The sequence below is a fragment of the Xenopus laevis genome, chromosome 1L (genome assembly GCF_017654675.1).
Source record: "Xenopus laevis strain J_2021 chromosome 1L, Xenopus_laevis_v10.1, whole genome shotgun sequence".
In the NCBI taxonomy this organism is placed as follows: Eukaryota; Metazoa; Chordata; class Amphibia; order Anura; family Pipidae; genus Xenopus; species Xenopus laevis.
Window position 1 is genome coordinate 200,726,708 of NC_054371.1, and position 15,785 is coordinate 200,742,492.

General features: G+C 37.0%; 1 protein-coding gene across 1 annotated transcript in view; it reads left to right on the forward strand.

Annotated features, from left to right (window-relative positions):
* Positions 1-15,785, forward strand: part of polk.L (polymerase (DNA directed) kappa L homeolog) — a 66,038-nt gene that overhangs the window by 33,190 nt on the left and 17,063 nt on the right. The window contains 5 exon segments of the mRNA NM_001093083.1: positions 1,370-1,536; positions 3,459-3,491; positions 9,823-9,919; positions 11,070-11,241; positions 12,754-13,683. Of these exon segments, the coding sequence (NP_001086552.1) occupies positions 1,370-1,536; positions 3,459-3,491; positions 9,823-9,919; positions 11,070-11,241; positions 12,754-13,683 (1,399 nt within the window).

A 15,785-nucleotide genomic window follows, 5' to 3' on the forward strand; every position in this document is an offset into this window, starting at 1 on the left:
AAAAATTTAAAATGAAAACCAATTGCAAATTGACTCAGAATATCACTCTCTACACCATACTAAAAGTTATTCTAAAGGTGAACAACCACTTTAACTGCTCAAGCAAAGCATCCCACACATTAAGCTTTTTGTTACAGCAACTAAGGTATTGATCCCCCTATGTTTAAAATTGATGTTCTTCCCCACTGTTAATCTGTATAATTCGAGAGGAAAATAGATTTGAACAGCTGTCTGCTTGAAGAAACATAGTGAAATGTACAATGTACAAATTTGGTATAACATAGGAAAATGCATTGTTTACATTTTTATGGGATTACATTATCATTGGGGTTGATTTCAGGCTGCTTGGTGCTCAAACTGCCCTATATTGTACTATTTCCCCAACTGTTTTTTTTCTGCTTAAAGGGGTGATTCACCTTTAAGTTAGCTTATTACATTATAGAATGGCTAATTCTAAGCAACTTTTCAATTGGCCTTCATTTTTTCTTTTTTATAGTTTTTTAATTGTTACATTTTTCTAACTGTTTCCAACTTTTAAATGGGGGGTCACTGATCCCGTCTAAAAACAAATTCCTTGTAATGCTACGCAGTTATAGTTATTGCTACTTTTATTTCTTTTCAGGCTGTCTTCTATTCATATTCCAATCTCTTATTCAAATCAATGCTTGGTTGCTAGGGTACTTTAGACCCTAGAAACCGGATTGCCAAATTTGCTACTGAATAAAAAGCTAAAGCACAAATAAAAAATGAAAACCAAGTGCACATTGTATCAGAATGTCACTCTCTACATCGTACTAAAAGTTAATTTAAAGATGAACAACCGCTTTAAGGGCAGAGACACACGTGCAGTTTTGGGGAGATTAGGCAACTTCGGTCGACTTCGGAAAACAAATTGCTCCGAGTGCCATCCTGCTGGCGATTTATATTGTAGCCGGCGGGAAGGCAGTTCGGGGAGATTAGTCGCCCGAAGAAGAGGCTATTTGTTACCGGGTGACTAAATATCCCCAAAATCTCCACGTGTATCTGCCCTAATGAAAATTTCCATCAAACTGGTGCATTCCGTTTTTTTTTTTATCACAGCAGAACAATATATCAATAGATAAAGCGATAAAACTTTATTTAAATATTTTGTAAAACACCTTGGGCTCTTATCTCCTCCCTCCCCAAACATTTGCTGCATGCTGTGTATATTGCTATGCAAAGGAATGGCATCTCAATGAAGCTCAGTCTGCAAACGACTGATAAGAGATCAGAGAATGTTGAACATAACTGTAAAAATGTCATGCTATAATTGCTTGTAAATTCTATTTACTATGTCAAAATGTACAAAGAACTGTAAATAACATAGGGCTGTATATTTGGGTTCTAGGTACCTGGCATTGGCAAAGTAACAGAGAAAATGTTAAAAGCTCTGGAAGTTGTGACTTGTACAGACCTCTACCAGCAGAGGGCATTGCTCTCACTTCTCTTCTCTGAGACTTCATGGCAGAATTTTGTACACATATCACTGGGTCTTGGCTCTACACATGTAGAAAGGTAAGTGTGTGTGCTGGGGTCGTATCCACAGGATTTCATTAGTCCGTCTCTGTCGTTTGTCAGTAGAAGGCCAACAATATAGAGGAGTCTTTTGCTAATCTATTTTATTTCCCTGTTTGGAGTTACCACACATATAACTGTATTCTTTGGAGCAGTCACCAGTGTTTCCTCTTTAAACACATGCACATAGTTGTTTCCACACACGCATAAGGAAAGTAAATGATTCCATGTGACTCACATAATCATTTTAACTGTATAATACAGCAAGTCAATGCGAAAGTCATAACCATGTTAAAATGTTGAGCTGCTCCATAGGGAATTTAGGGAATGAACAATCTTGCTGAAAGTGCACTGGACATTCAGTTGTAAATTGGGCTGCTTTTTTAGCAGAACTGTATTTTAAATGCCCATGCCAGACAAAGACGTGAAAAAAAAACAGCAAGCTGAATGGCTTATTAGCAATTAATTTGAATGCATGCTTTTTATACCATACAAAAAACAATGAACCGTAGGCTGTGTTACACACCTAAATTAATTAGCCATGCATCATGTAGATTTATTGTGGGTTGAGTATGCAACCGACATGTTCCTCTAATGCATTAAGTTGTTGCTTTATTTTTATTCTACATTAATCTTTTATTAAAATGGTTTTTCACCTTTAAATGAACTTTTAGTATAATGTAGAAAGTGATATTCTCAGACAATTTGTAATTATTTTTAATTTTTTATTATTTGTAGTTTTTCAGCTATTTCACTTTTTCTATTCATCGGCTCTTCGGCTTGCAATTTCAGCAATCTAGCAACCATGCATTGATTTGAATAATACATGGAATAGGTATAGGTGAGGCCTGAATAGAAAGATGAGTACTAAAAAGTAGTGATAACAATAAATTTGTAGCCTTACAGAGCATTTGTTTTTATATGGGGTCAGTGACCCCAATTTGAAAGCTGGAAAGAATCGGAAGAAAAAGGCAATAAATAATTGGCCAAATAAATAGAATTGGCCAATCTATACCATACCAAAAGTTAACTTAAAGGCGACCCACCCCTTTAAGCAATATATTTTTTGTAGTATTTATTTGTAGGAATAGTCCTTTGATTGCTTAAAATATACCTGTCACCCAGACATAAAAAAGCTGTATAATAAAGGTCCTTTTCAAATTAAACATTCTTTGTTAAAGTGTTCATAGCTGTAGTAATCTCATTTAAAAAATCTCAGCTGTCAAAATTGTCTGCCCCTCCTCTACTTATAGAGACGGGGCAGACAATTACTTTCACTTTCTATTCAGCACTTACTAGATGTCACTGCTCTCCCCACATTTCCCCCATTCTCTTCACCATTTAATTGTGTAACCAGAGCATGGGGATGGACATCAGGTCCCTCGTTCTGTTGCACTAACTAGATTCTGAGATGATACAAGGCTTGTCTTAATAACAATGTCCACAAAATGGCTCCTGCCTGCTTTCTATAATTATGAATTCCCAGACTGAAGGAAACAAGATTAAAATAATTTATATAGTGTAATTAAAGTTCATTTTGCTTGACTAATGTGATAAAATAGGATTTGGAATAATTATTTTGGTTGACGGGTCCCCTTTAAGACATATGGGGCTCTGCACTGCTTGTCAGTGAATAGTCTCTAGATTATGTAACCACCGGGGTGTGCTGTCAATCGATATGATGATGAAAGCCAGTTGTAAGAACTATTAGCACCACATCTGAGTGTTTTATAGACTTTGAATAGAAATGTGCTATATGCTGAAGAAATCTAAGATGAAGTGGCCATTCATTGCACTGCTAATAAAAGTCACCTTTGCAAAGCGCCTAGTACAATTATGGTAGCTGCAAGTAAAATAAAGTAACTGTGTGTGTTTTTTTATGATTATCTCTATTTACTTCTGATTTCAATTATTTTCCTCAGAGATGGAGAAAGAAAAAGCATGAGTACAGAAAGGTATGTTACAGTAGTTAGATATTTTGTTCTCCATAATACATTCATTATTGTATATTCCTTGTTTGGCATTAAATAGGTGATGATTCTACTTGATACCATAATCAATGAGATAGGCACATAACATGCAAGTTATTAATTGATTGGTCAAATTTCTGTACTGTAAATTCTTGATTGAAAAACTTACAGGCACGTTACTGACTCTTGAAGAAATCGACCTGAATGTGTATGAATGTTTAGAGACCCTAAGCTGGCAATATACCCAAAATGGCCACCTTGAGTGCATGACGACTGATGTTGATGTATAATCTCTGTAAAATATTTAGCCACTTTATAAATAATGGAAAGTAATAATCAGAGGGGTCACTGAAATTGACTTATTTATTAAATGTCCACAAATCTCATTGTTCTGCAAACTTTTAAAGGGGTGGTTCGCCTTTAAGTTAAAACTTTTAGTATGTTATAGAATGGACAATTCTGAGCAACTTTTTGGTCCTCATTAATTATTTTTTATAGTTTTAGGTTTTTTTAGTATAGTTTTTTTTATAGAGTTTCAATTATCAGGTCAGCCTAGCTGCTGATTGGTTCCTATCCTACAGTCCAGTGTGCTGAGTGCCACCGGTTCCCCTGCATAGTCTGGGAAAGGAGGCAGCAGAAAGTGGGACAGATGGGCCGGGACTATTTTTCAATAAAAAAAACAAACACTACTTTTTAAAGCACATTTCTTGTATAGCTAAGCGAGTATAATGCACTGGTACATTGCTTTTTACATATTATGTCTCATTTAACATTATTTATTGATCTCATTTGTGTCTGAACACTTTAAAACTCATTTACAACACAATATGCAAGTGTTGGTAGTGTTCCCCTCAAAAAATTCCAGTGCAACCGGGGTGCAAATTATCCTCCAGTTTAGTAAATTGCATGCAAGCTTTTTTTTTTTAGAGGGAATGATATTCATTCTGGCACATTCATGCATGCACCATCATTTATGACACTGTATACTTTATATGTAGGATTTTTAGAATAAGTGTGATATATTGCAGAGAGGCAGATAACTGAGATGCTGGTTCACAGCACTGCTACATGATGAGTTTCTGTAGTTTGTGTGATGGAATAAGAGAGCATTTAAAGATTTAAAGGGATACTGTCATGGGAAAAAAAATTTTACAAAATGAATATGCCATTCGTACAATGACAATGGTACACTGGGCTTTCCCCACCTTCACATGACCAGGGGCAGCATGTCTAGCCCCATGTCAGATTTCAAAATTGAATATAAAAAAATCTGTTTGCTCTTTTGAGAAATGGATTTCAGTGCAGAATTCTGCTGGAGCAGTACTATTAACAGATTAATTTTGAAAAAACTTTTTTTTCCCATGACAGTATCCCTTTAAGAAACTGGAAAAGGAAAAAGAAAGTACAGAGTTACACAGTGAGAGGAAAGATTACAAATGCTAAGTGTGCAGGTAAATGCATATATAAATTTGTGAACGAATACATCATTATTTAACCAGTCCTATAAAAGTAATTGGCAATGAACAACTCCCTATAGCCACATTCTAACTCTACACAACTTCAAAAATGAATAATCAGAGAAAACATGGTATGACTCCAAATAAGTGCAGTGGACGCTATCTAGCAGATTATTGGAAGATTTTGACAAAATCAGAGGTGGTATGAAATGTCAGCAGAATAGCAGCCTACTCCTTACTATGTTTATAATGATTTGGGAAAGTTAATCTTTTTCTTTTTAAAATATTATAATATATCCGCTTTGTTAAAATGATTGCTCAAGTCACAGTTTTTCTTCTTTCATTCAATTTCCAAAGTAGATCTAATTCTCCCAGAAAGGGATATTTGTATTTTCTGTTTTCATGTGAATTAGATTATAAATATGGTAATGCAGCAGAGTGCCCCCATTGGCCTGTGAAGCTATATTTCTATATGACCAGAAAATGGATGTGGTTTTCTTGGAGAACTATGGTCCAATAACCTTTCCTTACCTGTCATAATTTCCCATTCAAAAAATGGCAATGCTTTGCTTGTGTTAGACACTGGCAGTCGAAGGTGGGGAAAGCCCAGTGTACCATTGTCATTGTACGAATGGCATTATATTCACAGACCTTAAAGGGATACTGTCATGGGAAAACATGTTTTTTTCAAAACACATCAGTTAATTGTGCTGCTTCAGCAGAATGCTGCACTGGAATCCATTTCTCAAAAGAGCAAACAGATTTTTTTAAATTTAATTTTGAAATCTGACATGGGGCTTGACATATAGTCAGTTTCCCAGCTGCCCCCAGTCGTGTGACTTGTGATCTGATAAACTTCAGTCACTCTTTACTGCTATACTGCAAGTTGGAGTGATATCACCCCCTCCCTTTCCCCCCAGCAGCCTAACAACAGAACAATGGGAAGGTAACCAGATAGCAGCACCCTAACACAAGATAACAGCTGCCCAGTAGATATACTGTTAGAACAGCACTCAATTGTAAAATCCAGGTCCCACTGCCACACATCCAGTTACATTGAGTAGGACAAACAACAGCCTGCCAGAAAGCAGTTACATCCTAAAGTGCTGGCTCTTTCTGAAAGCACATGACAAGGCAAAATGATCTGAGATGGCGCCTACACACCAATATTACAACTAAAAAAATACACTTGGTTCAGGAATTAAATTTTATATTGTAGAGTTAATTATTTGCAGTGTAAACAGTGTAATTTAGAAATAAAAGCTACACCATAAAATCATGACAGAATCCCTTTATTTGGTGAACTTTGGTACTTTGATTGGTTTATCACTCGGAGCTGTTACTGCAACACCCATCCACACCTAGGGTTAGTTCTGTACAGATAAGTCATCACTAAACATATTAATGCAAATTAATTTTTATGTAGTGGGGGGTCTGTATTGGGGTCAAAGTACTCATTGCACACGTGGTAGTTGACCTCCCTACTTAATTGTTGTTCCTAGGATTAACTGTTTGGAGAACATGTCCAACATGTTGGAGGCAGAATCAAGTAAAGATCTGATTTGGTGGCATGGCCAAATGAACAGATCTTTACATGTAAGTTCTCATGGATGTACTATTGATTAAGCTCCTCTAAGATTAATTGCAGCTATTGGCAAGCAGAAAAACAAAACTCTGAACTACATTGAAAGCAACTGAATGCTGATGAAGTTTGCTCAGCCAAATATTCCATTAGTCATCTCACTCTGGACACACATATCTATACACACACACCTAAACACATTCATTCAGTCACATTTGCTATACAGTATTTCTAATGTACAAGAAACCTCAGTGAATCACCTTTGGTAAAGAAAAAATAGTGATTATAAATAGCATAAAAGGCAGCTTTTCTGTATTTGGAAGCCCTAATCTTTTTTCCTTTTACCTTAGTATGATACAACAGAAAATAAATATTATAGAAAAGGTATGCTGAAAATGGATCTCAGATCTAATAAACTATGAGATCTCAAGTATTTATCTTTGGTGCCCTACCATAAAACTCTGAAACCTATAAATGTGTTCTATAAAGGGTCTTTCTCACATTTGCAATTATACGTTAGTACAGGGATCCCCAACCTTTTGAACCCCTGAGCAACATTCAGAAGTAAAAGGAGTTGGGGAGCAACAAATGCATGAAAAATGTTCTTGGGGTGCCAAATAAGTGCGGTGATTGGCCATTTGGTAGTCCCTACATTGAAATTCTGTTTGGCAGTGCTCCTGGTTTTTATACAACCAAAACTTACTTCCAAGCCTGGAATTCAAAAACAAGCACCTGCTTTGAGGCCACTGGGAGCAACATCCAAGGGGTTGTAGAGCAACATGTTGCCCACAAGCTACTGGGAATCACTGGTAGTACAATAGCATAACTTTATTTCTTTATACATTTTCTATTACAGGCATGGGATCCGTTATCCGGAAACCCATTATCCAGAAAGCTCTAAATTACAGGAAGTTAATCTCCCATAGACTCTGTTTTAATCAAATAACTGAAATTTTTTAAAATTACTTCCCTTTTCTTTCTATTAATAAAACAATACCTTGTATTTGATCACAACTAACATATAATGATTCCTGGAGGCAAACTAATCCTGTTGGGTTTATTTAAATTATTTTAAATGATTTTCTTGTAAACTTGAGGTATGAAGATCCAAATTACAGAAAGGCCCTTTATCTGGAAAACCTAAGGTCCTAAGCATTCTGGATAACAGGTCCTATACCTGTATTATGTTCTTAAACAGAACACTATGTACAGGGCTGTTCAATATATAATCTAAGGTACTGATTGGACATGTGTATAGCTGTGTGCTGGGCTTAAAGGAGAACTAACCCCCCTTACTAATAAAAATCCCTACCCTCGATAGTCCCCCCTCCCTGCTCCCCCCCCCCACACACAGGTGTTCACACAAGTAAATGCCCCATAGCTGGTAATTACCCCTCATTGCAGGTCACGGGGGCCATCTTCAGCACTTCCGGAATCTTCAGTAGGTAAGTGCCATACCGGCGCATGCGCTAAAAGCCACGGAAATTGCTGAAGGGGCCCAAAGATTACCGAAGCACCGGAAGATGACGCCCGTGAACTCCACTGTGCTGACTGCAATGAGGGGTAACTACAAACTTAGGGGCATTTACTTGTGTGAACATTTGTTGCGGGGGGGAGCAAGGAAGGGGGACTATGGAGGGTAGGAGGTAGGGTTTTTTTTATTAACAAGGGGGTTTCATTCTCCTTTAAATATCTAAGGAAGGTGATCCAAATAAAGATAGTAGATACTGCTATAGTCCCCAGAAATGCGCCATAGAATGACATGTATATTGTGCTTTTATGTGTGTATCAAAGCTAATATTCACTCGGCATTGTTTGAGTCACCACCATTTACACTCTTTGTTCTTAAATTATTGGTAGTACGGTATATGTCATCACTTTACTTTCAGTGCTTGACTCTTGCGTTATTACTAGAGCACTATCTGCGTGAAGTCTCTATGTTTTCCCTGTGTCTGTTTGGCTCTTCCATTGTTTCTCCAATTTCACACACAAATGATACACAGCCAGGTTAATTGTCTACCAATAAAACTGACCCCAAAATATGTGTGTTTGGGAGGGGAAGCTCCGCCTGGGCAGCAACATAGAAGTTTCCTGCACTGGAAAATGGCTGTGATAATGGACCATGTTATGCCAGGAGGCACCAATGTATATTCATAGGTGGAGGGTGGATTTTGTGTTTGGGGAGGCTAAATATAGCAATACAAAATACATGTCGAGAATGCAAAATAAAAGACATCAGTGCTGGAGACTGGCAAATCATGGAAATTTTTGTACGTGGAGCTTGCCATTGATAAATGTTGCCATCATACACGTAGTCACAGATTGTTCTGAATAGAAGTGTTTTGATGTTGCTCTGCACAGGAAAGAGATCAGAAGTCTCACATACCCTTTTCTATCTTTTTCCAGAGCAGAGCAACATCAGAACACTCCTTCCGAATGTATTTTTCTGCACAATTACAGGAACTGACCAGCAGTTAATAAAAACTTCAGAGATACTGACACCAGAAATTAAACCTTTTTTTTACATGTATCATAACATTTTCTGTGCATGCTGTTTATAATTTTGCTATTAAAGTATTTGCCCAATGCTTTTTTATTACCTATCTGTTCCCCCATGTTCTTATGTGAGGAGGCTGCCATATTTGTGCAGCCTTAGTTTGTAAGCATTAGAAATTCTAATTGACAGGATGAGAATGGACTGTCAGGTTGGCAAATCCGTCAGATTTAGAAATTTCAAGTAACCGTTCCTAACAAAAGCAGCCCTATCAGCGAAAAAAAAATCAATGTAACATGTCGGTAACTTTTAATGTATATTAATAATTAATAAAAAATAAGAGTAGTTTTTCAGTATTAGTTGAAATAGCTCTGAAACTGAAAAATAATGTAAATTGCAATAGTGCATATAAGTACAGGTATAGGATCCCTTATCCGGAAACCCGATATCCAGAAAGCTCCGAATTACGGAATGGCTGTCTCCCATAGACTCTATTTTATCCAAATAATCCAAATTTTTAAAAATGATTTCCTTTTTCTCTGTAATAATAAAACAGTAGCTTGTACTTGATTCCAACTAAAATATAATTAATCCTTATTGGAAGCAAAACCAGGGTTTATATAATGTTTATATGATTTTCTAGTAGACTTAAGGCATGGAGACCCAAATTACGGAAAGATCCATTATCCAGAAAACCCCAGGTCCCGAGCATTCTGGATAACAGGTCCTATACCTGTATATTTATTGCTGTAGGTTGCATTGTGACTATATTGTGTCTTGCAGGACCTTCAGTGAGATGAGTTCTGCTGAGGAGCAGTATGGCTTATGCCAGGAGCTTTGCAGGGATCTTTCCAAAGACCTACAGAAGGAAGGGCTCAAGGTACAGTATGTATGGCAGTACACATGACTTTAATGTTGTCTGTCTGACCAATTCCACACCTTCTGCTGGGATGTAACACAGGACATTGAATCAGGACATTACATGTTAAAATCTGCAACCTGTATAATCTTATCTATAAATTAGTTTTTACTAATCGGTTCCATAGAATTTATTATTTTTATCATGTTTTATCATGTATTCTATTATTAGACTATTTACAGATATTGCTAAATATATGATAAAAATTTCTCTAACATTTGAATTTATTGTTGAAATTATATTTCCAGAGCTGATAGAGTATAAATAAAAGCTATAATTTTAGTAGCTCCTGGTGCTTTTGCCTGAACTCTTGGAACTCTGCCATCTTACTCTTAGTCTTGTTTGCTAGGAGTCTGGTAAGGGCCTTGGTTTATACATTCTAAGTACAAACAAACCAGAGTTTTCCACTGAGAGTTTTTTATTGACAGGACTGAAATTGTTGTTTCCAGATTGAGAACTGGGAACGCGCTTATGCTAAGGGTTTTCTCCCCATTTCCTGTTGTTTTTTCCTTACCCACAGCTATTTCCTTCTCTCAATCTCTGGAAATGCTGTCTAATCAAATACTGATTTTATTGGTTTGGGAACGTTACAGCTACTAAGCTGAAGTTAAAGTGGCAGTTCATCTAAGGGTAATAGCATACAGACTTCGAAGGAAGCAGTTCATATTAAGTATCTTATACAATGCCCTCTTTTATTAACTTTTCAACTTAATTTTTTTAGATTTGAATTATTTGCCTCCTCCTGTCCTTTTCCAGCATTTAAATGGGGTCATTTACCCGACAGCCAAACAGTGGTTACTTTTTATTATTCTTATGTTTCGAATTTGGCCATCTCATGATTATATTCTCTTTTTCAAACCTCTGCCTGGTTGATAGGGCAAAATGAACTGCTGAAACATTTTAATGATCCCAAACATGGGTGATTAATGTGTCCAAAACAGCCCTCTGTGACAGGAAAGGGATATTTTATTTACAAAATTTAATTTGTATCTGATTGCAAGCAACACTGACCTTGCACACTGAGGATCTGTTATTCTATCTGCCATTATAAAGCTATTTTATAGGAACCATGATAACATTGTACAATATCTGACCTCTCATTTTTTGTTAGGGTAAAACTGTGACAATCAAACTGAAAAATGTTACATTTGAGGTACGAACCAGGGCCCTGACTGTCACATCGCCAGTTTCTACAGAAGAGGAGATCTTTGCTGTTGCTAAAGAAATTCTTAAAGCAGAAATTGATTTGGCATCACCGGAGCCATTACAACTAAGACTGATGGGTAACTGTTATCTATGGCAAAACTCTATTACAGTTGTGAGACCTGTTATCCAGGATGCTTGGGACCTGGGGTTTTCCAGATAATGGATCTTTTCATAGATCTTCATACCTTAAAGGAATTGTTCAGTGTAAAAATAAAAACTAGGTAAATAGATAGCTGTGCAAAATATAAAATGTTTCTAATTGCAAACTCACTGAACAGATATGTCCCATGTGCCCCCCCCTCAAGTCGCTGACTAGCTCAGAGTTAAAGAGCTGAAAAGCAGGAAGTTCTGGCTATTATGTTACACATCAAGTCACTCCAGCCTTTATACATTACATTTTTTGCTAACTAACTATATTAGAAACATTTTTTATTTTGCACAGCCTATCTATTTACCCAGTTTTTATTTTCACACTGACCTGTTCCTTTAAGTCTACTAGAAAATCATGAAAACATTTAATAAACCCAATAGGCTGGTTTTGCCTCCAATAAGGACTAATTACAGTATATCTTAGTCTGGATCAAGTGCAAGGTACTGTTTTATTATTACAGAGAATTTGTTTTTTTTTTTTTTTAAAAACCTGTGAATTATTTGGATAAAATGGAGTCTATGGGAGATGACCTTTCCATTATTTGGAGCTTTCTGGATAACTGGTTTCCGGATAACTGATCCTATAACTTTATAAATCCCTGTATAAAGTATAATATGTATGGGTTTTTTTTCAATGCATTTTTATGGAGAACGATCTTCCTTGGGATTTACAGTACCTTATACTGTATGTGTATAGAATAGTTTAATTTTGTGACATTTTTATCAGGTCAGTAAATGAACGCTGGTTTATAGGTTGAGGGGTGTCTATCCTGTAAAAACCCCCAGCTGTTGTTGTCTAGATGTTTAGGGGATGCTGGGAGCTGTAGGACTACAAATTGTGTATCCATCCTTGATGTATATACTTAGTATACATGTCAAGGCCACACTACAATTGGGAGTCCCCAACCTTTTTCACTCGTGAGCCACATTCAGAGTTGGTGAGCAAACATAAAAAATGTTCCTGGCCGGTGCTGATTTGGCAAGCTCTATGCAGACTGGCAGCTACAAGAGGCTCTGTTTGGCAGTACACATGGCTTTTATGCAATCAAAACTTGCCTCCAAGCCAGAAATTCAAAAATAAGCACCTGCTTTGCGGCCACATGGAGCAATATGCAAGGGGAAGATGAGCAACATGTTACCACTCGTTGAGGACCCCTGCAATACAAATTGTGTGTCCTTATGTAAGTCTGGTAACAAGGACAATGGCGTAACTATAGACGCAACAGGCCACATGACCACCAGAGGGCATTTATTGTGGGGCAAATAGTCAGGTTGCACATTGGCTAGTCTGGCTAACTTGAAGCCTGAAGGTGCTAGGTTCTGATCCTGCCACTCTGTGTGTGAAGTTAGTATCTGTATGCCCGTGTAGGGAATTTGGATCTTAAGCTGAGCTGAACCAAATATGCTAGCTTTCATGTTGTTTTTATCCATGATTTTAGGTGTTCGAGTATCAGGTTTCTTAAATGAAGAAGAGAAAAAACATCACCAGAAGAGCATTACTAGTTTTTTGCATTCGGGCAAGCCAGGAAGCTCCCTTTCATTGGGACAGTCTGATAAAGCAGATCCATCCGCACTGGCTACAAGTCCTCAGAGACAGAGCTTTTTTAATCAGAAGCGAGCAGCCAGGGAACATATGGTACAAGACAAACAAGCACTTTGTAGTGGATTTGTTAGTGATGATGCAACAAAATCAGACTCAGAAGGAAAAACAGAAACATCTGTCAAAGAAAATGTGCATCAAAGGCCAGAATTTACTTGTCCAATTTGTTTTCTAAAAGAAAGCGGCTGGGATATTGCAACCTTTAATAAGCACATCGACAAATGTTTAAGTGGATCACCTGCATCTAGTGAGCTTGAAAGTCCATATAAAGAAGGTGCTGTTATGGTGAAGACTTTAGGTAGTGATAAGGAAGTCCAGTGTGAAGACATACAGTATGCAGATGTTTGCACAACGAAGCCAACTGAAGACACAAGGTCACTGGATGCATTCAATGCCTTTGTTATTAATAATACTGAAACCACAACAGTTCAACATGTTGAACTGCACATAAATGTGGACCAATGCCAACAATCAATTATTGCTACAAGTTTAAAGAATGAATACAAGATGGCTCCTGAGCCTATTTGTGCAGAAAGTGTAATGGAATGTAAAGTAAACCTCGGCAATGAAGAAGTGGCCCTTCCAAGTTCAACTGCCCCCTGTGAGGAACAAGCATTTATTTGTCCAGTCTGTAACTTAAGACAAAACACGCCAGATCTTACAGCATTTAACAGACACGTAGATGTGTGTCTTAATAAAGGAATTATTCAAAAGCTTACTGAGGAAACAGTTGTTATAAATCACCCAGTACCAAGTTCTCAACACACAGGTGAGTATTCCACCATCTGCTTATAGAGAATCAGTGAGGCCTTATGAAAATAAGGATTTTATATTCTTTTAGAAAGAGCTTTAATATCTAACTTTTATTTGTCTTTTAATTATGTCAGTTAGCTTTTATAGTGTGGTTTTCGAAATTGGCCAAATAATATCAAACCAGCCAGCACCTGTACAAAACTAACTCATTCATTCTGCTAGTCAGCACGCAGGCAATAACAGTGCCAATGAGGAGCAGGTGTTAAAACTCAAACCTTGCATCAAAATCCTTTATAGAAATGATGCCAACCCACAACCACACAAATATAAATGCAAGTTAAGAACATCTGGCAAATGAATGGTGTCACTGGCAACCTTCTAGGTGTGTTATCTGGTGTACCTATTGGTCTAATTTATGTGACTGTTGAAGTGGAAAAATTTGTGGTTGATTATGTTCTTGGTCTTGGGAACCTAGGTGCAACTTCACACAATCCCTTTGCAAAAGAAATCAGATATATAAGATGGCTGATCCCAAACAGCGGCGGTTGGTGTATTTTTTTTCAGCCCCCCTTTAGTCTAACCTTTGTTCGGTTCGAGGCCTTATTGTTCATAACAACCATAGTTCCAAGAATGTCTAAGGCAGCAAATAGACTATCCTCCAAATTCCACCATAAATGCCTTCTGACCAAGCCCCCACCTCTACCACTGCTCCTAATCGCCAGTTTGGCAAGCACTGATCTATAGGAAAAATGGTGTGTAGCCCTGCTCCTGGAATCAAATAAGATAACATAGTCCAAAGGAAAAATAGTAATGTGGTCTCATCGAAAACAGAACCCCAGTCCAAGGGTTGCCAAAATTTGGAAATTACAATATAAATTAGACCCAATAGTAGTAATGCAGTAGCCAGAGTAATTCTAAAAATTAACAAGGACATGTGTAGCCTAACGCATTGAGTAAGTGCTCATCTGGCACGAAACACGTTAGGCTACACATGTCCTAATAAAGATTTTTTCATTGTTATTATTACTCTGGCTACAGCATTACTACTATTGGGTCTTTTCTAATTTATTTTGTAATTTCCAAGCAATGATCTATAGCACTTGACCAATCTGCCTAGAAGCTAAACTGAGAAATACCATACCAATACTATACCAATGGCCATACATGTGTAAGACCCCATTCCCATTGTTTCATTTGTTTGACCAACAGCCCAAATGTTCAGAGCTGCAGGGAGTAAAGAGGAGCTGGAGATGGAAATTGCTGGTTGAAATCATACAAACTGCCTGACCAAATGTTTTCATGTATGGCCAGCTTTACAGTTCAGTGTCCAATGTTACTTATCTCAGATATGTCTCATGAAATACATGTGTGTGTCATTTATCAAAAAATGATGCTTGATATAAATACTGGAGAGTGATACATGTTATTTATTACAAGTAACTCTCCCTTCCCATCTAAAACAACAGTATATGTACGGTGCCTGTAAGTCAGATCTATTTTGGACTGTATCATAGTAGCCCAGGGGAATAATTACTGAAAGGATAGTAAAAGCACAGTATCAAAAACTCATTGCCGGCATGTATCTTGGGAGTTATAAAGCTGTAGTTATCTGTACTGCTTGAGTTAAAGTATTAGATTCCAGCACAGAGTCAGTACAAAATGTCATGAAAATTATAGAAAAGTAGATGTACCCCACTGCCTTCCTCTTGATTGCTAGTCCCTGATTTAGTAGTGTGTAGAGGTTGTACACAAAAATGTTATAGTATGCATATAATATTAATACAGTGTGTGCATGTTATCACTTTCTTTTAAGATTATGTATGTCTGTCTTAACTGTGTTATGATTTAAGGCAGATAGACACAATTGTGGTTTAAAATGAAAATGTCATTTTTTTTTTATCACAAGTTGAGTTACCCTTAAATGTTTCGTTATATAAAGGATGATGTTTGCTACAGCAGTGACAAGGCTTATAGCTTATGTACATACAAACTTCAAATTAGACTTGTGAAAGGGGTAGTTCAATTTTAAACAATAAGACAATTTACAATTGGTTTTTATTTTTTTGTGTGTGTTTTTAAAATTCTTTAGCTTTTTTGTTCTGCAGCTCCCAGGTTTAT